General features: G+C 44.9%; 1 protein-coding gene across 1 annotated transcript in view; it reads left to right on the forward strand.

Annotated features, from left to right (window-relative positions):
• chd7 (chromodomain helicase DNA binding protein 7) overlaps nucleotides 1-19806 on the forward strand; it is a 68449-nt gene extending 48643 nt beyond the window's left edge. The window contains exons 23-41 of the mRNA XM_046407719.1: nucleotides 1384-1595; nucleotides 3473-3672; nucleotides 4425-4584; nucleotides 6138-6227; nucleotides 8798-8901; nucleotides 10674-10803; nucleotides 11200-11315; nucleotides 11443-11863; nucleotides 12003-12211; nucleotides 12373-13389; nucleotides 13595-13761; nucleotides 13923-14177; nucleotides 14442-14612; nucleotides 14767-14997; nucleotides 15106-15321; nucleotides 15457-15597; nucleotides 15741-15845; nucleotides 16057-16237; nucleotides 16482-19806. Coding sequence (XP_046263675.1) covers nucleotides 1384-1595; nucleotides 3473-3672; nucleotides 4425-4584; nucleotides 6138-6227; nucleotides 8798-8901; nucleotides 10674-10803; nucleotides 11200-11315; nucleotides 11443-11863; nucleotides 12003-12211; nucleotides 12373-13389; nucleotides 13595-13761; nucleotides 13923-14177; nucleotides 14442-14612; nucleotides 14767-14997; nucleotides 15106-15321; nucleotides 15457-15597; nucleotides 15741-15845; nucleotides 16057-16237; nucleotides 16482-17530 — 5175 coding nt within the window. The 3' untranslated portion in view covers nucleotides 17531-19806. The remainder of the gene's footprint in view (nucleotides 1-1383; nucleotides 1596-3472; nucleotides 3673-4424; nucleotides 4585-6137; nucleotides 6228-8797; nucleotides 8902-10673; nucleotides 10804-11199; nucleotides 11316-11442; nucleotides 11864-12002; nucleotides 12212-12372; nucleotides 13390-13594; nucleotides 13762-13922; nucleotides 14178-14441; nucleotides 14613-14766; nucleotides 14998-15105; nucleotides 15322-15456; nucleotides 15598-15740; nucleotides 15846-16056; nucleotides 16238-16481) is intronic.
• The last annotated feature ends 1825 nt before the right edge of the window (nucleotides 19807-21631 follow it).

Consider the following 21631-nt stretch of genomic DNA (forward strand, 5'->3'; position numbering starts at 1 on the left):
GCTGATCAGCCATAACTGTCAGTGTGCCAACCTGGCCCCCAAACTGCCCTGATCTCGATCCAGTTGAGCTTCAGATTTATTGATGTTCCACCTCACAACCCACAGGACTCTGCTACCAATGTCCTGATGCCAGATAACAACAGGAAACCCTCAGAGGTCCTCTGTCCATGCCCCGACTGGTCAGAGCTGCCTTGGTGGTATGAGGAGGGGCCCATACTCCTGTAGGGAAGCAGTTTTAATGTTGTGCCTGAAATCACGAGTAGCTACGCTGTAAAATATAGCCAGAGAGAGAGAACAGTCACACTGTGCTTCAAAGTACTAAAGAACACACAAAGTCACACAGGCACGCACATGGTGGTGTCCCTCTATGGAAAGGGGACTAGCAGTGGCAATTAGTCATTAATATCACCACAAGCTAGGAGGAGGAAAGTCAGACAGACTGAGAGAGAGAGAGAGACAGACAGAAAGATCAGGAGGGAAGCAGAGAGAGAGAGAGAGATTAATATTGACAGTTGGGAATCTCCTCTCTTCCTTAATTACCCATGTTTCCCTGCTCTCGTGTGTGTGTTTGAGCAAGAGAGAGTAAGCTGCTTAGCTCCACTTAACAGAGCGCAGATGCCTGGAGGGTACAGAGATATCACTTAGGCTAGTCTACACACACACACACACACACACACACACACACACACACAGAAACCTAAGCTCAGTCACGTTCTTACATACACGTTGAGTGCTCTGCTAACAGGCATCTTTATATTCTTGCTTTCACATTGGTTCACTTTTTTTCATTTGTGTATTTGTCCCTCCTGATTTCTTCGTCTCTGTGCTCCCTCGCTGCCTCTCTTGTAAAGAACCCTCCACTGGAACACTTAATCCAGCTCTACGAGCATGAATACTGGCTGCTCCCCTGGGATTTCTTATTGTGTGATGTTAAAATGGAAATGACTGCAGTGCTCTGTGATAATCGTGGAACTAACTACTGCCCTGTTTGCGCATATTAATAGGATTGCAAGGGGGGAAAAAATCAAATTAATTGAACAAAAATGTAATTCATTAGACAACATAATTAATGCCAGTTTATGTTTGAGCTGGGCACCAATTTTCTCAGCATCAGGAATGAAACACAGGGCCAAATATCCAATTAATCAGATTTTGTATAGAACATGCTTTCACAAAGATCACACTAGGCCTAGATGTAACAGGAAATGTACAAATAGGCCACTTCACCGGAGTAAGGCAGAAGGCACTTTGCATATTGTTGCTGCTGGATTTCAGACCATCTGTAATTGAATCCAGCTTTTTTGTACATAATACAAAAAAAACATTCCCCAGAGGAAAAACGTTGTAGTACACCGACTAACATTTTCATTCATTCATCTCCAGAACACGCTAGTGATTGACACACCAAGGGTGAGGAAGCAGACACGGCATTACAGCAGTGTCAAGGAGGACGAAATGCTGGAGTTCTCTGAGCTGGAGAGCGACGAAGACGAGCCGAGCAAACCTTCATCCAAACCACGACGGCCCCAAGACAAAACACAGGGCTATCCCCGCTCAGAGTGCTTCAGAGTGGAGAAGAACCTGCTCGTCTACGGGTCAGTCACGTTCATGATTTCTACTCAAATCCAGAAGAGTGACAACTGACTTATTTACAGAAAAGACTATACTTAGGGCATGTAATCTTTTAATGAAAAGCTTTTTTGATGAAGAAAAAAATACAAGTGGAATTACAACTTTCATACAACTTGTATAAATACATCCTGAGGGAGCTGTTATGAATGGTAAAACATAAAAGGACTGTGGAGGAGCAGAAGCTCACTGAAATTTAACAGAAACCAAACCTAGTTTTGGTTGTGGTGAATGTGGAGTTGCACTGTTGGGTGGAGTTCACCACTCAGCTTGTGTTTGTTTGTGTACAATGGAGCAGACAAGTAAATGGATGCAGACCTGCATATGGAGTGATTTAGTAGACAGAAATCTCTGCACTCAAGACCATCAACACACCGGCAGTAAACAGGAGTGCCTGGAAACCCATTCATGCACGCATATATATACTAAGCATGCTTATTGAGCATGCTGACACATATACACAAGTTTGTAACTCAGATACGCAGAATCGACCGTCTTACTCCACTGAAAATAACTCTTTGTAGGCACCTGTTCCTTGGAAATCAAACATATTAAATTTCTCTTCACAAAATGCTTAAAGATCATAATATAATTTCTGAGATATAAATAACAATATTTGATTTGAGTGTCTGTTAATATGTACAGTGACAGAAGAGCATGTTAACTCAGACCTCTGCTCGTACGCGATAAGAGCCTTTAAATTCAGGCAGACGAGTACATTCTACTGCACACACAGAGGCAAATTGACACACTTACCACAGATAGTGATTACTGGTTGAGCCTGCCCATTTTCATGGCTGACTTGGCATGCATGTGTGTGTGTGTGCACGTGTGTGTGTGTACACGCGCACACTCGCTCACTCATAAGAAAGAACAGTGGCGCTAGTGAGATGTCGACGTTGTTATTGTTACAGTCTAGTCTTGTGGCCTCAGGCTATAGGACACAAAAACACACTGTCTGACTGGGCCTGTCCTCTCTGCTCAGCACTCTGTTGTCTTTTCCCATCAACCATCTCTCTCTGATTCGCCCTCATCCGCCATGTCTGAAATCACTGGGAGTAAGACTGGTTCACATGGTTCAGTGACGATTGGGAAGCAGCAGTGGAAAAAATTTGAGTTGAGAACAAGTCTGAGGGATGCTGTCCACCCCATCAGCCTTTAGGGTCACTTGCTCTTTGGAGGGGGGGGGTGTCTTTGAGCTGTGATCCATGAAACACACACAGAGGAATACCCGGGTAGTGTTTGTTGGAGTGACACTAATGGTTAAGTCAGCAGACTGGTAAAAAGTTGAAAGGGAGATGAACTCAATCAGGCAACAAGTTGATTCTTTTTTTTTGGCTGTTTTATTCCGGTGTGGTCAGGGTGGACAAAGTACAAGCCAGAGCCCAGAACCTGAACGAGGGGAGATGTACATGTGTGTCAGTTTTTTGTTCCACACTGGAACACACAGATATATGGAAATATTATAACAATACAAAAAACACTTAATGATGTGTTATGATAATAATGATGTGGGCTGCAAGACAGAACAATGTGGATGCGTATAGATGAAATAACAGATTTCTGCGAGCCATTACAGCAGTATAGCTCAGAAATAAAAACTGTCATTCCAGAGTGAAGTTTAATATTCTGGAGCATCCAAACAAGAAGATGGACATTTTAGTAAAGAAACACGAAGTATATATTCATCTTAGCACTATAATTAAGTCATTTACTTAATTTTCTAAATGTGCTTTTTTCTAGAGTGACAACTCTGTGTACTGTTAAAGAAATTTTGTATATTAAATATTTTAGATTTGAATCCAAGTTCCCGTTTTCCCGTTTTCTCCACGTCTGATTTTAGTTGGGGTCGATGGAGGGATATTCTGGCTCATGGTCGCTTCAAGCGCCCCCTGAAGGAGGCCGATGTGGAAACAATTTGCCGAGCCCTCCTGGCCTACTGCCTGCTGCATTACCGTGGCGACGAGAACATCAAGAGCTTCATCTGGGACCTGATCACCCCAAGTGAAGATGGGACCACCAAGACACTGACCAACCACTCTGGTAATACAAACACACACACACACACGTGCGCCTGCTGACATGCTGTGTATTACACTGAAGATGCACTATATGTACAGTAGGAGCTTTTCAACATGTAATCACAAACACAACAGTCTGAGAGCGTACCAGTAAGAAATCTGAAGGATGACTCGAATGATTTATGAGAATCTGAAAAATAGCAGACTTATTACGCAATCATAATTTTAGAATAGTTTTAAATGGTTCTAGCCATGTAGTTGATAGGTGGGCGAGAAATTAGGAAGTAGAGTTGGGTAGCACTTAAATGTATACAAGGGTATGTAGAAGAAAATGCTTAGTTCCATACACCTCCATTAAGACTCGTCATACAGGGGCCCTTTACACTCGTTTGAGCACATTAGACTGCCTGTCTCTTGGTCACATCCTAATTTGAAATGAATCGAATTCAAAAGTTTTCAAATGTCAAGTGCCTCTCCCAAATAAAATACAGGCTTAACAAGATTTGAGTCTGACCAGACATTTCAGGTGCGTTTTCCCATAATCTGTGCTACGGACACATAACAGGCACCATTGATGTTTGATTCTCGGATAACTTAACCCAGCGTAGTTTTGGTTTATAACCCCATGTCAGATGGTTGGGTAGAACATGGGTGGTACAGGTTATGTAAATAACTCTGGCAACGTTCCATCTAGGTTCTCAGCTTGTCTTTTGTAGATGCCGCCGACCATCGCCTAAATGCCTTCTTCTCCCCCGCCTCTCTCCCTCTCTGCAGGCCTCTCTACCCCAGTCCCTCGGGGCAGAAAGGGCAAGAAAGGGAAGCCCCTGGCCCCGCCCCCACAGACCCCGCGAGCTGATTGGCTGGCCAACTGCAATCCTGACCACTTATTGCAAGAGGATAGCTACAAGAGACACCTGAAACATCACTGTAACAAGTAGGTCTTTCTCATTCAGACTCACACACACATTTTTATGCTTATTAAAATAATTTAATAAGCATTCACATTACCAAGGTTCATGGATACCAAAGTAATGTGACTTTAAAAACCAAGATATGCATAGAAGTGGCTCAAGGGATGGTTGAAGTCTTCCTCTAAAACTGTAGGGCAGTCTCAGCAGTCTTCCTTCTCTCTCTCTCTCTCTCTCTCTCTCTCTCACTCTCACACACACACACACACACACACACACACACACACACACACACACGCACACACACACACACTTTAGTTTGCTCTGTGGTCAGTTCTCCCTGTTGTCAGGGAGATATGCTTCCTTGCCCTCCAGGTTCAATTCCAAGATTTTTTTTTTCTTCTTCTTGAGGGGGAAGTTTGTTTGTTTATGTGTGTGCTGGCTATGTGCCAGGCCAGGTGCTAGGCAGGCAGACCTGTTGGAAGTGGGTGAAAGACGCACACACACACATACACACACACACACATACATACATACACACATACACACACTTGGGGGTGATTATGTGGTGCCATCTGCTAGGCTGGAGCACAGCGTTGTGTGGCTAATCAGGCCTGGCACATTGATGGATGAGCACACACAGCCTGCCAACAAACACACACACACACACACACACACACACACACAGCAACTTGTGATGCCATTGATGCACCAGCACACACACATACACACACACACATTCTGCAGAATGAGTTGCAAATGACTGTCTTTTTACCCTCCCCCCGCCCGTCTTTGCTGCCTCTTCAAACTTTGAGTTCCCTCCTTTCCAGCACAGCTCTCTGTCCTTTCAATTCTCTACCTCTCAGCTCCTCCCACTCATCTCCTCCTCCCAACCCCCGCCTCCTCTCCTCTGTCTTCTGTTCCAAATGCCGTTATTGGCATTAAATCCTGGTGACAAATCTGGTGACAAATGTTTACAGTGAAGCAGATCTCCCAGATAGCAGCATTTCCAATGTCAGGAGATCAAATCTGACTGTCATTCTTGAGCTTTGACTGATGTGATTCATTTTACTGGGGGAGATACTGGAAGAATTATTCTAACTAACATCCAGAGAAAAAAAAACCCCATCTATTCAACCGTAATAGACAATGTGTAAATGCAGTGATGAATTAGTTTCTGTGACCACTATTTTAGCAGAAGAAACCCTCGGGACATTTTCCCTCTGATTAGTTCTAGAGCAAAAGTCCAAGCTCGTGTTCACAGTGCTCCAGCAAACTAATACTACGACTGCTATTACTTATTACAGCATGTCTTCCAGTAGAACCAGTCCATTGTGAATACTGACCCCCTTGTGATGAGTTATTCGATATCAAAGTATTATGAGGAGATTTCAGAAATACTAAGAATACAGCAGAATAAAAACAAAAATAACTTATTTTTTATTTATTAATAATATAATAATTATTATTATTCAGTTAATAATTATTCTGGTCCTGGTTATTTTTTTTTTGTCTGTGTTAAACTAAATGAGTCAGCTCCTGTAAAGGACTGTTTTACTGACTTCACTTTGTTTTGCAGGGTGTTGCTCAGGGTGAGGATGTTGTATTATCTGCGACAAGAAGTCATTGGTGACCAGGCCGAGCGCATCCTGGAAGGAGCCGACTCCAGGTTAGTAAACACAGTATATTCAAAGGCTGGCTGTATTGGTCATACTGCAGGATGTGATCATAAATGGACCGCTGTATATATGCTCACACCTAGTGATAGATTCCACATGTGCCTCCAGTGACCACTTGTGATCAGTTCACACAGGACAGATTTTGGTGCCAGGTAAACAGTGTGTGTTTTACCACACTACAGAGGACTCATTTCATCAGTCTGCACAGACATAAAGTCTGTATTCCATTTGTGTTCTGTGTTGTCAAACACAGAATTACTGCTGATGACTTTACAGATTTTATTCATCCACCATTTTTGATGAATATATGCCACTTATTCAGCAACCTGATGTTAATTTCAACCCTCAAAACATCATCTATCCTGTGCAGCGAGTGAGTATTTTTCCTCAAACACGAGTAACTAGCTGTTTACAGTCAGTGGGGAAAGGCTTTCATGCATTGGATGCATCATGAAAGTGAGTTGAGAGATGGATATTTATATGAATATGTGATGAATTATTACTAGGGTGTATTTCTGTCTGCTCTGGTGGCCTCTTTGGCAGGGATCTTCTCATTCTGACAGATAAAACACACAGTTACTTTATCAGGGGAGAATTAGCTTTTTATCTCGATTTTGACCCAGTTTTATGTTTTGACAAGCTATTGCTTATCATCATTTGGCAGCAGGCCTTGCAGTGCAGGGTTGTTGATGAAGAGGGTTAACTATACCGTTCACCTTGACTGTAACTCTCATTCCGACAACTCCTACTTTGCTTCCTTCTTTTCCTCTGTCACATGACACCCTTCAAGCCATCTGTCCTTCTCCCTCTCTCGCTGCAGTGCACTCTAGTCTCTCATCATGTCCCATCCCCCTCTCATCACCCTTTCACCCAGATGTGAATGCATTTATAATGTGGAGCACGTGCACTTCATATTGATGTCTCCCACTCCCCCACCCCCCCTCCTCTCAAAGGCTACTGTGGCAGGCGTGTGTGTGTGTGTGTGTGTCTGTCTGTCGGTACATGCCAGACGTGAGCATACGGGGTGCCATCGTGCCAACATATGCCAGGGGGATTTAGCATGCCAGTCTTGGCGCGCACGCGTATATATGTGTGTGTTGCCAAGGCCGGCATGCTGCTGTTTGCAGAGATAAGGGACTGTGTCCCTGGTCTCTTCTCTCCTCCTGTCACCCTCTATCTTTCTGCTTCCATTGTATATTGTACCCTTTCTCTCCATAAATAGCTGGAAACACCATTTTCTACCTTCGTCTTTCTATAACGGAGGATTTTGGAGGATTTTTTTTTATATGCCTCAACAAAATCTATCCTGCAGAAACCATAAACATTGCAACTATTCTAAGTTTGTCATTTACATGTATTTAGAGTTCTGTTCTCAACCAGATTACTGGTTTTGATTGAACTCTTAAAAATATGTTAGTGCAACACCTGTAAACTCCATAGTCTGAGTTAAGGTACGGCGACAGTGGCATCAATATGTAACTCAGCAAGTCACTGTCTGTTGAACTGAGACGCCTTCTTACAGTTTTGCCTTATATCCTATTACACTTGTACAATTAAAATAAACAACTGAGACAATAGGAAAGGTGATTTATAACATGTCACTAGTCGTTTCCATCAAATTTTCCAAGCAAATTTGAAAAAACTTTTTAAACGTCAAAATGAAAAAATCCCACTTGGGTGTGTTTCTATTAACTCGTTTCTAGTTAGCTTCATACCAAAGTAGAAACGTGCCATATACATGCAGTCCATTTATGAGAGGTTGGCAGTGTAGGCTGGGTTATGCAAGTCTGTAATGAGAGTACCGGTAGAAGAAATAGAGGTTACAAATTGGAAACAAAACCAGTTGCTTGCTAACTGATAATAAAACTTCCAAGATGAAATGAAACCAGCTGCCTTGGTCATGAGGGAATGTGGAAATGAATGTGCGAACAGTGATCTTATGGGAGTATCTGACACAAAACTTAAGAAGAAAAACCGCTGAAGTTGAATGGTGGTTGTGAGAAATAAAAACACGATGTGTCACGGCTGTCCTGATGGACTGTGGTGCACTTCACTCCCATTTAATGGCTCAGTTGGAGCAGCTGCTGAGTCAAGTGCAGCACCTAGTGTTAAAATTCAGCATACAGGCACGATGTTGGGCTAAACATCGGCAGCCCTAGTTTAATTCCTTTTTTTTCCCTGTAGTTTGTGTGACTTACAGCTCAGTCAAAAATGGAAGGGGAAATATTTAGATTTATTCATAACACGGAGGCACAACATGGTGCATATTGAGGGTGCACAAGCTCCACAATATAACTAAACAAGACCACAAATGGCAAAAACTCTTCTTGCTTTAATACTTCTTAAACATGTTGTATATTTGTATTTATCTCTGGTTGGTGGCTGATAAAACTCACAATTTGATTACAACACAAATGGCTCATAATCTGATTTTCTTTCTCCTTTTTTCTCTTTTCCCTGCTCTGCATCGAAATACAAGCCTGATTTCTAACTGAAGCAAATTGAACACGTGCAGTTTAGTTTGATTATCAGTGATTTGATATGTTTATCTCTGCCACAGTGAGCTGGACATCTGGATTCCTCAGCCTTTCCATGCCGAGGTCCCAGCTGACTGGTGGGACCGCGATGCGGACAAAGCCCTGCTCATCGGTGTCTTCAAACATGGTAGGAAATGCACAACGGCGTCCTCACACATCGCCTGAACATACAGATCCACATCTCCCAACATGGCAGCCAACGAGTGAATACAAATGAACATCTCACACACATACAGATAACATGTCAGCACGTTCAGACACACTCACAGATACACTTCAGTGACTTCCAGCCCAGAAAACATCATGCAAGCAGTCACACACATATCATACTGAAACTGGGCGAGGACGCACACACACCAACATATCCCACCCACTTCTGCTGCCACCGGTTGATTGGTGTTGCTATGGTGATAGCGGTACGCAGCTGGCAGACTCAGTGTGCTATTGGGAGTGTGATTGATGGCTGGTTTCACCACTGGCCACGACTGTGCGCGCCTGTATCTGCTTTGCACTGTGCTACAGGTGTTAAACAAAGCTAATCTCAAAGTTGGTAAAACAAAGTCTTTTCTCTCTGTTAGCTGTTAACTTGGTCATCTGGATTGTTGCTTGAAATAGCTGCGTTCATTTTCAAATGACCCACCTTTGGGTGCTGACTGAATGTGATTCGCAATGACAGACCAATGAGTGTGAGTGTCGTGTGTGCTGTGGATGTAGAACCTCATTCATATTAATTTGGAGTAATTGTCATAATTTTTCCATCATTGCCACCCTCTATGATTCAATTAGGACACACACACACACACACACACACACACACACACACACACACACACACACACAGAAATACAAAAGAGCTCACCCATAGTTAATCATAATCCTCATTCGCTCTAGAGGCCCTTGGGGGTGGACTAACACATACACACAGGCAGCTTTGTATGTATATATACACACACACACACACACACACACACAGAAAAGTGATGGCCTATAAAGGCCCTGATGATTAACGTTGTCTGCGGGCGCTGAGCTCTGTGTGTGTGTGTGTATGAGTATAACAGAGTGTGTTAGGAACAATACATCATATCTTTCCTAATTGAAATGTGACAGGGAGAAATAAAGAAAGAGAGATGAATGAAAGGTTGAAGAAGAGGCGATATGTTTCTGTCCTCTCCACTCATCTTCCTCCTCTTCACCTCAGCTCCTCTCTGCCTCTCATTTTTCTTTTTTCTCCCTCATCCCACCCTCTCCTCTCCTGCACTTTCCTCTCATTCCTCCCATTTTTCCTCTCCCCCCTCGCTCCTCTCGCCTTCCCGATGTGTCTCAGTAGGATCTGCACATTCTAATCTGTTCTGCCTGAATGCCCCTAACGGACAAACACACACACACACACACACACACACACGCACACATAGTTTCTCACACCCACTAGCTCACTTTCACAGACGCCATGACACACACTCTTTTTCTCCCTCCCTCTCTGTCTCTCTCTCTCTCTTTCTGTCTCTCCCTCTGACACAAATGAGCACCTGCAGGCTGACTTGGATAAGCGCACACACGTACAGAACGGAGGCGAGTGTGCGCGCGCACACACACAGGCTGTCTGTCTTGTCAGCAGCTGGCTCCTGGGGTCTGCCCTTCTGCTGCTGTTTTTGTCTACTCCTTCATTTAATATTGGATGGTGTGTGTGTATGTGTTAAAAGTGTGTGTTGGACTTTAGCACTGTGTCTGTCTAGAAGTAAGCTAGAAAGCACAACTTTGTTTGCCTTGTAGCTGTAACTTTTTAGTCTCATTCTGTCTGAAGCACATTGGTTCGTTACTGATTGAAATCCACTTTATAGCCTCTCCGCCTTCACAGATTTCAAGCTTCTGTATCGCTCATCTTTTTCTCTTTCTCTTCAGGTTATGAGAAGTACAACTCAATGCGAGCTGACCCCACCCTGTGTTTCTTGGAGAGGGTGGGCATGCCGGACGCCAAGGCTATCGCTGCTGAGCAGAGGGGCTCCGACATGATGGCAGATGGCGCAGAGGGGTAAGAAAGCAGGCTTCACTTACCAGAAAGCAGCTTCCCACCTCCCCCTCCCTCTGGTATTATGTAGCCCTGTTTTTGGTCTGTGATTTGTCATATTTTAATACCTTTCTCCAGTCCATTTCTTGTAGATTTTTAATAAAGATGTAAGTAGAAACAGACGTAAGCCCATACGTTTGTTCGTCTGATGTGTCTTTTTTGTTTATTTATGCTGTTGCCATTACTAAATAAGTTGTTTTTACCACTATCTTACATTTCTCTCAAATATGCCACTGGAAGTTATTGAAAATTCCTTCAGTTAAAGCTTTTTAAAAACTGAAATTGATCAGTATGGGAAATATTTGTTCTTCCATAAAATTCACATCTTGAATTCCTTTCATGTCCCTCCAACCTCTACAGCGAGGATGAGGATCCAGAGTACAAGCCACTTCGTATGCCTTTTAAAGATGACATGGATGACTTCACCAACTCTCCTCTGGATGATAAAGATGACACTGCGGAAGGTGAAGCTGAAGGTAAACAACTTTGAATTCGCACAGAGATGGAGAAAGAGGCTGAAAGTGTTCAGTCTTTTTGTGAAAAGTTTCTGCGGGGAGATGTTCCTCATTCCCTCTCTGCTCTTCTCCTTCTCTCTTCTCCTAGCTAAATCAGGTGAAAACGGCCAAAGTGTGCCTGCTGTGGGTGCAACTTCGGGCTCCAATGAGCGACTGTATTGGCCAGCAGCCTCAGCTCTGACTGCCCGTCTGCGCCGCCTCATCACTGCCTACCAGCGCTCCAACCGCAGAGAGCAGCTACGACAGGAGGCCCTCAACCGGCCTGATGGCCGCAGACGGAGACGCAGGGAGTTCCTGCCTTCCATCGCCATGGTTACCGATACAGGAGGAGGGGCAACTTATATCCAAGATGGAACAGGGGTGTTCATGACAGAAGGAAGCCCCTATCTGGCTAAAGGAAGTGCTTACTTTACCAAAGGTGGGCAGTTCATGCCAGATGCATCACCAGTGATGACTGCCAGCTCCCTGATGGCTGATGGAGCCATGTACTACAAGGAGAGAAGACAGAGGTAGTGTTGCATTTGATCGCACATCATCATTATACCTTACTAAGCAGCCTTCACATATGCCACATAACATGTGATCAGATGTTACTTTGGGTAGTTGCACCTATTCTCACACTTTTGTTTTCTATTTTTGCTCTGTCAGGTGGACTCGTCGTGAGGAGGCTGACTTCTACCGTGTAGTGTCCACCTTCGGAGTTGTCTTTGACACCCAGCGTCAGAAATTTGATTGGACGCAGTTCAGGGCCTTTGCTCGATTGGACAAGAAAACAGATGAAAGCTTGGAGAAATATTACTACTCGTTCATTGCAATGTGTAAACGGGTCTGCCGAATGCAGGTCAAAACGGAAACAGGTGAGAGGAAACGTATATTGCTGATCACTGCAAGTCAGTAAGGCATCTTTTCATTGTTACGATTTGTTAAGTTCAGTCGTTAAATTAATAACTTTGATAAAAGTAAAATTGTCTGACATTATATTTTGTTGATTTTCTGCCTCTGTCCTTTATCTCATCAGAACTTCCTGACCCAACCCTGATCATCGACCCCATCACCGAGGAGCGTGCTTCTCGCACACTTTATCGCATTGAGCTGCTCCGCCGCATACGAGAGCAGGTCCTCCCGCATCCACTGCTCTCTGAGCGCCTCAAGCTCTGCCAGCCCTCCACAGACCTTCCAGAGTGGTGGGAGTGTGGCCGGCATGACCGGGACCTCCTCCTAGGGGCCTCTAAGCACGGAGTAAGTAGGACAGATTATCACATCTTGAACGACCCAACCTTGGCCTTTCTGGAGGCCCACCAGCGCTTTACCAGCCAGCGAGGGGCTGGCGTCTACATGGGAGCCCATGGTGAGATCCCCAAAGCCGGGATGGGAGCATCAGAAAGCACCCCAGCACCCCTCCTCACCCCTGCAGAACTGGCAAGCGCTGCCGCTGCTGCCAAAATTGCTGTTAATGCAGCTAAAGAGGAGGAGGGAGAAGGGAAGGAGTTGAAGACTGAGGAAGGGAAATCTGAAATAGAGGTGAAAATGGAAACTGAAGGAGGGGATGTCAGTGATGTTCCATGTACCAAGACTGAAACTCCTGACAAACAGAAGGAAAATGAGGGAGAGGTCAGAGAAGGGAAAGATGAAACCGCTGCTTCCCCAAAGGAGGTGAAGAAAGAGGAGACGGCCCAGCCAAAAGCAGAAAAAGAGGAACAGGAAGAACAAAAGGGCGAGCATAGTGGAGAGGGAGAGCAGACGCCCAAGCCAGGAGATGACCAAGAAAAAGATCTAACGGAAGAGAAGAAGAGTTTGACTCCTGTTGACTCGCTCAGGGACCAGAAGGAGATGACCACTGAGATTCCAGAACATCCTGACTCCTCTCCTAAACCACAACCAGGCCACAAGACTGCAGAGGAGGAAGACGGAGAGGAGAGGGAGAACCCTGAGTCTCCTAAATCTCCAAAGTCAGACACGGAGAAGAGCCCAGAGGAGGAAGATGAAGAGAGGATGGATGAAGATGACAAATCAGAGAAGTCCTCTCAAGCTGAAGGTAAGGGGAAAGTTTGTTGCGTTGATATTGGCATCCTTTTTGTTAGCCAGTTTACGGGGCACACAACGGTTTATTTCTGGTGTTTCCCCTCATGACTTACTGGTGTTTGTAGTGAATCCAAAGTCTATGGGCAAGCGAATAGAGTGTGACAATGATGTGAAAACCGTTTTTACATTAAGAGTGACATGACTTTGTCTCCGCACAGCGAGTGCTGCATCAGAGCAGAAGAACTTTGATGAAGAGAGTATTGCGTCTGTGAGCACGTCGGCCCAAAATGAAACCAGAGACGGGTTCTGCCCCGATGACCTGCCGGAAACTTCAGCACTGCAGGCCTTACAGGAGCGCACCTACGGCTTCTCGTTCTGGCCTAAGGTGAGTCTCGGATAGTCGCCAAATGAGGGCTAGCTGCTAATTAAAGCTGGGTAATAATCATCTAGTTATCATTTATTAAAAGGTAAAATTTAAAACTTATACTTGTACTTGTGCCGCATAGGAATAGTCCATCACCTCTCTCCATTCTCTAAACCCCTCAGGATCGAGTGATGATCAACAGGATGGATAACATTTGTGAGGCAATTCTTAAGGGCAAGTGGCCTGTCAACAGACGCCACATCTTTGACTTCCCCAGCAACCTGTTGCCAGGGCATGGATCTGCAGCAACCACAGCGGCCGTAGCTACGGCGACAGAGAGCCCTCTGCAGAGGCGGAGTCTGGCCGAGCTGACAATGGCCGGCATCCATACTCCTTACAGTGGGAGCGAAGCTAAAACACTATCTCCACAGGTTCATGTGAGTGTTGGTGCACGTATACACACCTTCAGACTGATGAAGAAAAGCTTAATGAGTTAGGTTCCAGTTTGAATATGATTCAAAACTTTATTTTAACTTCTGTAAATAAATACATTTATAAAATAAATTGTTTCTGTAAATAAAGAAACTGATAATGTCGTCAGTGCTCATTTTTACCAATAACAATACCACTGTGAGAAGCTCTTTGATGAGATGCTGTTGTTAGGCAGACAGTGGTGTTTAACTAATGACCTGATGTTACAGGAAGACGTTCTGAGTCTGACCGTGCCTCGACAGAGGAGGAGGAGGAGGAGAAAGATCGAGATTGAGGCAGAGAGGGCAGCCAAGAGGCGTAATCTGATGGAGATGGTTGCTCAGCTGAGAGAGAGCCACGCCGCTGCTGAGTCCCAGAGCCAGGCTATAGACCTCACCAAGGTGCTCTCTCACATAAGCCATAACATTAATACACTCAGTCCTTTAGTATGATGTTTAATTAGAAGCCAAACTACCAACAATCAAACATTACAGTGATTTTTTACATTCAAACAGTATTAAGTATTAACTATAACTCATCTGGTTTGTTGTTCAGGGTATACATCATCACAAGGCCTCTCCCTCATTGACTGGCTTCCCCAGTTCGCTGGTGACTAACACCTCCCTCAAAGCCCAGATGGAGTTGCTACAGCAAGCCCCATCCTCTGGTCACAGGGCCAACGGTTCACTGGAAGCCGACCTTCCCATCACGAAGAGGAGGCGGGGCCGTAGGAAAAATGTAGAGGGTCTGGAGCTGCTGTTTATGGGCAACAAGAGAGCAGGAGGGGTATGGAGCGTTTCAATGGCTAGTAGTTGCACCGACACCGAAAACAGTAAGAGTATCTGCATTAAGCTTCTTCTTCTCCCCTGTTCTGTGCCCCTGTTGCACATTTAGGATGATGCTGAGGAGACAAAGGTTTCAGGTGTGGAGGGAGTTCAGGGTGCCACCCGTGCCCACAGACCCCTCACCATGGCCGAGCAGAGTCCCAGTACCAGATCCCTCACCTCTGGCAGTCTGGAGGAGGAAGAGACGGCAGTTTCTAGCAAAGAGCTTGGAGAATGGCTGAGGCAGCACCCAACATACACCATGGACATGGCTGGATTCACACCAGTAATGCTCTTTTTTTTTTCTTTTCTTTTCATTCAATCTTTAGTCGTTGACCTCTGACTTTATTTGCTTTCCTCTCGTTGAGCAGTCTTCTCTAGTTACTCACCCCTACCTTGATGTTGTGTCTCCCTTCTGCAGAAGAGTGACGAATTACTGCTGTCTCAGTTTTCTAAGCCCAAACAGAAGCGCCATCGCTGTCGAAATCCCAACAAGATTGACATCAACACCCTGACAGGAGAAGAGAGAGTGCCTGTGGTCAACCGACGCAATGGACGCAAGGTGAGCCGACGTCAGGATTCTCAATATCGTGCAGCAGATGATATTTCAGGACAAGTGGCTTGTCGTGGTTACTCTGTACGTGTTGAAACTGTGTGTCTTTCTACATGAACTGATTTTTGTTTTTTATCTTCCTCTTTCTTCAGATGGGCGGCGCCATGGCTCCACCAATGAAAGAGCTTCCCAGATGGTTACTGGAGAATCCCGAGTTCTCTGTTGCCCCTGATTGGACAGACATCGTCAAACAGTCGGTTCGTTACCAAAACAAAACCTATGAAGATCTGCACCTGTGCAACAACTTGCTTATCATTTTCACTGCTCCCGTACAAAATATTTCCAAAGAAACTGGCTATGAATAGAAGTTGTTGCATAATTACTTTCATATACATTCCCTTGGTGCCTAGTTTTCCCAAATGGCTAACTAGCCAAGTATTTTCTAACCTGATATCCTCCACTTGACAGGGTTTCCTCCCAGAGGCAATGTTTGATCGCCTTCTGACCGGCCCAGTAGTAAGGGAGGAGGGTGTCCGTCGTCGAGGACGGCGACCCAAATCTGAGATTGCCAAGGCAGCGGCTGCAGCCCAGGCAGCAGCGGCGGCTCAGGCTGCCCAGGCATCCCTGGCCACTGCTGCTTCATCTGCAGGTACAAACTAATGCTGAGACATCCAGTCATCACACCCAAACATTTAATTTTACCTTCTCCACATTATCTCGTGAATCATGTCACACACTTCACGGCCTTGAAATCACAATCTGTGTAGTAGATAGGAAGCATTTGTCTTCATACAGTTAGTGAATGTGGTTGTCCTCAAAGATTTTCTTTTTAACCAAGCCTGTGTGTGTGTGTGTGTGTGTGTGTGTGTGTGTGTGTGTGTGTACATACACAGGAGGCATCAACCCTCTGCTGTTGAACAGTCTGTTTGGAGGGATGGACCTGTCTTCCCTCCAGAGCCTCCAGTCTCTCCAGTTGGCTGCTGGTTTGATGGCCTTCCCTCCACCCAATGACCCGAAGCAGGCTGCCGCCAGCGCTGCTGCTGCCTCCATGCTGCCCCTCATGCTGCCTGGAATGGGAGGACTGCCCAACATGGCAGCCGCCCTCCCTAACATGTTTGGCCTTGGTGGGCTGTTTGGCGGTAACCTGGCGACAGCCGCCGCCGCCGCTGCCGCATCCAATTCCACTGTCACCTCTGCATCTGGCAACACCAATGGAACAATGGGGGGCGAGACTGATGAGAGGGTGGCGACAAAAAGGAAGAGAGATGGAGGTGAAAAAGAAGATGGAGAGGATTGTGATGAGGTGGGGGACGAGGAGGAGGAAGAGGAAGCAGAGGTGGAGGCTGAGAGAAATGAAGGAGTAGTGAAGAAGGCAAAGAAGGTGGAGAAAGAGGATGAAGGAGAAGCAGAGAAAATGGAGAAGTCTGTTAATGATGTCACTACAGGTCCCCAGATCCCAGCTGCTGATCCATCAGCTGAGGCTTCCATCAATGGTGACGCAGCTGCCCTGTTAGCTGCAGCCGGCATGTCTGCTAATTCTCTGGCGTTTAACCCCTTCCTCCTCTCCACCATGGCCCCCGGCCTCCTCTACCCCTCCATGTTTCTACCTCCAGGCCTTGCGGGGCTCAGCCTGCCCGGCTTCCCCACCGCCTCCACACTGGCCGAGCTGCAGAGCGCCATGGCCGGCGCGCTGGGGGGCAATGTCGTGACCACAAATCCCCCGAGAGACGAAGAGAAGAAGGCAGGGCCAAAAGCTACAATGGAGGAGGAGGAGGAGGAGGAGGAAGGAGGAGACAGTGACTTGGCTGATGAGAAGGAGGTGAAAGCCGAGGAGGAGACGAGAGGTGAGGATTCAGCCGCGGAGGACGGAGCGATGGTAGGAGAGGAGGAGGAGGAGGAGGTGGCGGCAGCGTCGTCTCCACAAAAGGACAAGAGTGACTGAACTAAAACACAAAACTGACTGGCCTTGGACATTTCCTCACCTCTGACTTCCCCTTCTCCTGCCCTGCTCACCACGTTTACAGGCCTCCACCACAAATACCCAAACTATTATGAATCCTGTTTTTTTTTTTGTTGTTGTTTGTTTGTTTATTTCCTTTACATTGTTGATGATTTCTCTCTCACTCTGTTATTTTTTTTTCAGCCAGGTATATTTACTATGCGTCAGAGAGGACGGAGTGTGTGTGTGCGTTAAGTAAAATCTCTCTGATTGTTACTGTAGTCAGGGAAAATTCTCACAGCAGCCGCTCGGCTCTTCTTCAAAGACTGTTTCTTTCTCTCTGGTTGGCCTGTGTGCACTGTGAAAGGTGCATCCACACTTTCCCCTCAAATAGGACTTTACGAGGTTCCAATAGTACTATTATTATTATAATTATTATTGCTGCTTTCAGCTCTCAGATCTTTATTTTGTATTTTTTGCTTCCTCCTCCTTCTTCCGTTTGGTTGTTGTTGGTTATTGGCAGCATCTCATCAAAAAGAGGAGAGACGCCGGCTAGTGGCGCTTTTTCCCCAACATCAGTTCTCGAGAAAAATGGCATTACAGCTGATCCGGCTGTCTGTCTGACAAAGCTGCTGCAAAATGAATTGTGGGTAATGGAGATGATTGAACTGTTCGGTCTCAGAGCCGATTTTTTTTAGTTCTCACATATCAGACCAGGTAGACTCTGAGGAGGGCAACGAACCCGGACTGGCCTAAAACTCAGTCTCACACACTGACTACCACAACACACACTCATATCCCAACACATACTTGATCATGAGCTGCACACGCATGCACACTCACACATTTCACAAGTCCACCACTACACACACACTAACCCCCTGAACCCTCTCTGTGATTTGACTGTTTCTGGGAGGTCTCATCCCTGCAGCTGTTTTCCTTTTAGTGTATGTGTGTGTGCTTGTGCGTGCGCGCAGAACCAATACTGTTAAACCCAGTCCCACACTGAATATTAGTCTTGAATCTTTCCACTGCCACATCTGAATCCTGTCTCCCACACTCTTTTCGAGGCAGCTGGTTTAGGCTCAGGAGTAGCAGGCGGGCTGGGTCTGCCACCAGTCAGGCCTTCTGATTGGTCCGCTTCAAGCCGCCAAAACCAGCCGTTCTCATTTGGAGGTTTCTGTGAAGGGGTTTGGAGTGGTGGTCCACACAGGGATGTGTTGTTTCAGGTTTATTCTTTTAAGGGGGCACATGAGATGGTTGATATTCCTGGTTGCTGCCACATTAAAATCCTTTCTTTATTATTTTAATTTTTATTGTTTTCCTTCATATCCCGGTAGTTCAGACCAAGTGCTGCTCCCTAGTGACCTTCTCTTTAAAGACTGTTTCTCTAGTCACACACACTGACACCAGGCCTGGCCAAAACAGGACTGAGACACATTTTCAACAGAGTTGGAAATTCACAGGTTTCCATATGAAGTTCAACTCTGGTCGCTGAGGAAGTTTTAAATACTTGAAAGGTGCATGCGGTGCTTGATTTGTTTCCATTTCTGAGGCCAGTTCAAGTGTCCGAGATGAATCAAGCGCCACAAGTGATTCAAATATTTGAAAGTGCATTCAAACACACACACTGTGGCCAGGTCTTATTAACATTTGCTATCACAGCCAGCCCAGCAGATGTAGAGAGAGAGAAGAGGGACAGAAGGGGAGAGATCAGTTTTGGCTCCCTGGAAGATGGCCTCCCCATCAAAAACCCTCGTTCTTCTCTCTAATGCTGAGACAGCAATAACCAAGGCAGCTTTTGAATGTTCCAACATCACTCTCCCAATACACACACACACACACATATATACACACACACACACACACATATACACACACTATATGAATAACCACAAGTGTCGTATGAATAGAAAAACAAAACTAAAACTGTAAATGATGGCAAATAAGTACTGCAATCAATTTTGTCTCACTCTGTTCCTGTTGATGCACTGGTGTTTAAGAGTTAAAATAATCAGGTACCTTTATTACTTAGCTACTTTTCTTGAAAAAATGGACTTTTTGTTACTTTTAGCCAGCAAGCTGAAGAGCATTACCTCAAAATTCTTATCTAGCCTTGAAGTTTACAGACATACCATGTAAATGTTTTTTTCCTCTTTTTTGGTGTTTTTGTTGTTTTTTGTTTTTTGTTTTTTTTTTTTTTTGAAGACATGTATGATGAATTGTAGCTATGATGCTTTTAATAAAAGTGAATCCTGATATTCGCCTAGGAAACCAAACCTCAGCTTGCATTTCATTATTTGTTTGTCATCTGTCTACTTGTATTATAAACAGCGGTTTCTTAACTGGAGTAAAAACTGAAAGTGAAAACTTCACAGTAAATTTAAAAAAAAAATCAAATATAATCATCTCTCCAGAGCAAATGAGCAAACTCAAGTCACCCTGAAGGTAGCAGTGTGTAGTTCATGAAAGGTAGGTTTACACTACACTCTTTCATTGTTTGCATCGCTGAGGCCTGACAGATCTGTCCGCTGTGTTTCCTTTCTCATGAAACACTGGCAAAGTCACCAACTATCAAGCAGTGAAATAGCATCTAGCAAGTACTCCATCACCTAGACTGTTGGACCTCAAGCATGCGCCATAACCGCAATAGCACAACTAGTCGTGGAAAATCGCTGGGTACCATGAAACCAAAAGTTGAGTTTCTGGAAGAGCTCAGTCTTATGTCAATGCTCCTATTCCTCACTTTGCTCCTGTTTCGATTGACGTGCCTTTCCACAGTAAGAGAGAATTCAGGCAGAGTGTGAGATGACTTTTGAAACTGCTGATTTGTATAGATCATCTGTGCTGTCAGGCTGAATGTGTGTGAAGCATCTATATTTTAGGATCCGCAGCAGGTGTATTTGAAGCACTGTAGTTCACCACAAGCTCATTGGTTTGGATGATACAGAGTTTCAGGTGATGGTGGTTGCACCATATGATGAAGTTCTCTACTAGTCACTATGTGACTGTGCCCCCAGTGCACAAAGCAAAGTCCATAAAGACATGGTTGGATGAGTTTGGTGTGGAAGAGCTTGACTGGCCCACACAGAGTCCTGACCTCAACCCCATCCAACACCTTTGGGATGAACTGGAACAAAGATTGTGAGTCAGGCCCTTTTATCCAACATCAGTGTCTGACCTCACAAATGCTCTGCTGCATGAATGGGCCAAAATTCCCACAGAAACACTCCAAAATCTTGTGGAAAGCCTTCCCAGAAGAGTAGAAGCTTTTGTAGCTGCAAAGATGTCTGTGTATTTAGAATGCAATGTCATTAAAGTTCCTGTTGGTGTAATAGTCGGGTGTCCCATTACTTTTGTGTATATAATTATATCAGTCTGGTGTGATTAAACCAGACTATGTGATTAGATGTGTGATATTAGATATTGTGGTCATAGAGAAGTGTGCGTCAGCATTAAAGAGGAAACAATGAAAGTTGAACCAACATTTCAGGTCAAATGGAAATGAAATAAGAAAACAGGAAATTGTTGGGCTCTGTGTGTGTGTGTGTGTGTGTGTGCGCGCACACACCACTCCAGCCAGCCGTCAGAAATGGCCTCTCTCCCACTGGAGCTGCTGACAAAACACGAACTGACAGCCAGACCCCACTGTGTGTGTGTGTGTGTGTGAGAGAGAGAGAGATGGAGGGAGGGAGGCTGGACAATATGGATGTGATTTTGTTGTTCTTTTATCCTACCTTGTAACTACCAGCCTAAAGCCAAACTCAGACATGATGGGATTGCCATTGCATATACAGAATATACTGTAAATACAGTAAACTGTATGTATGTTTCTGTTCTGTATAAGTGCTTACAGGCAATTGAATTTCCCTCGGGATCAATAAAGTATCTATCTATCTATCAGACTAACAATCTATGTACGAGCTAGTTAGTTCTCTTCGTATCACAGAAAGTGTCCCGATAATCTGGAAAAGTCAAAAAAGTTGTAGATTCATTACATAAAAGATGATGCATTTACAGTACACAGATCCTGCACTTCTTTTAAAACACTGTCACAAGAGCAATCCACAAATAGAGACCCTAAAACGCAGAGTCAACACAAAC

The sequence above is a fragment of the Scatophagus argus genome, chromosome 13, assembly GCF_020382885.2.
Source record: "Scatophagus argus isolate fScaArg1 chromosome 13, fScaArg1.pri, whole genome shotgun sequence".
Lineage (NCBI taxonomy): Eukaryota > Metazoa > Chordata > Actinopteri > Scatophagidae > Scatophagus > Scatophagus argus.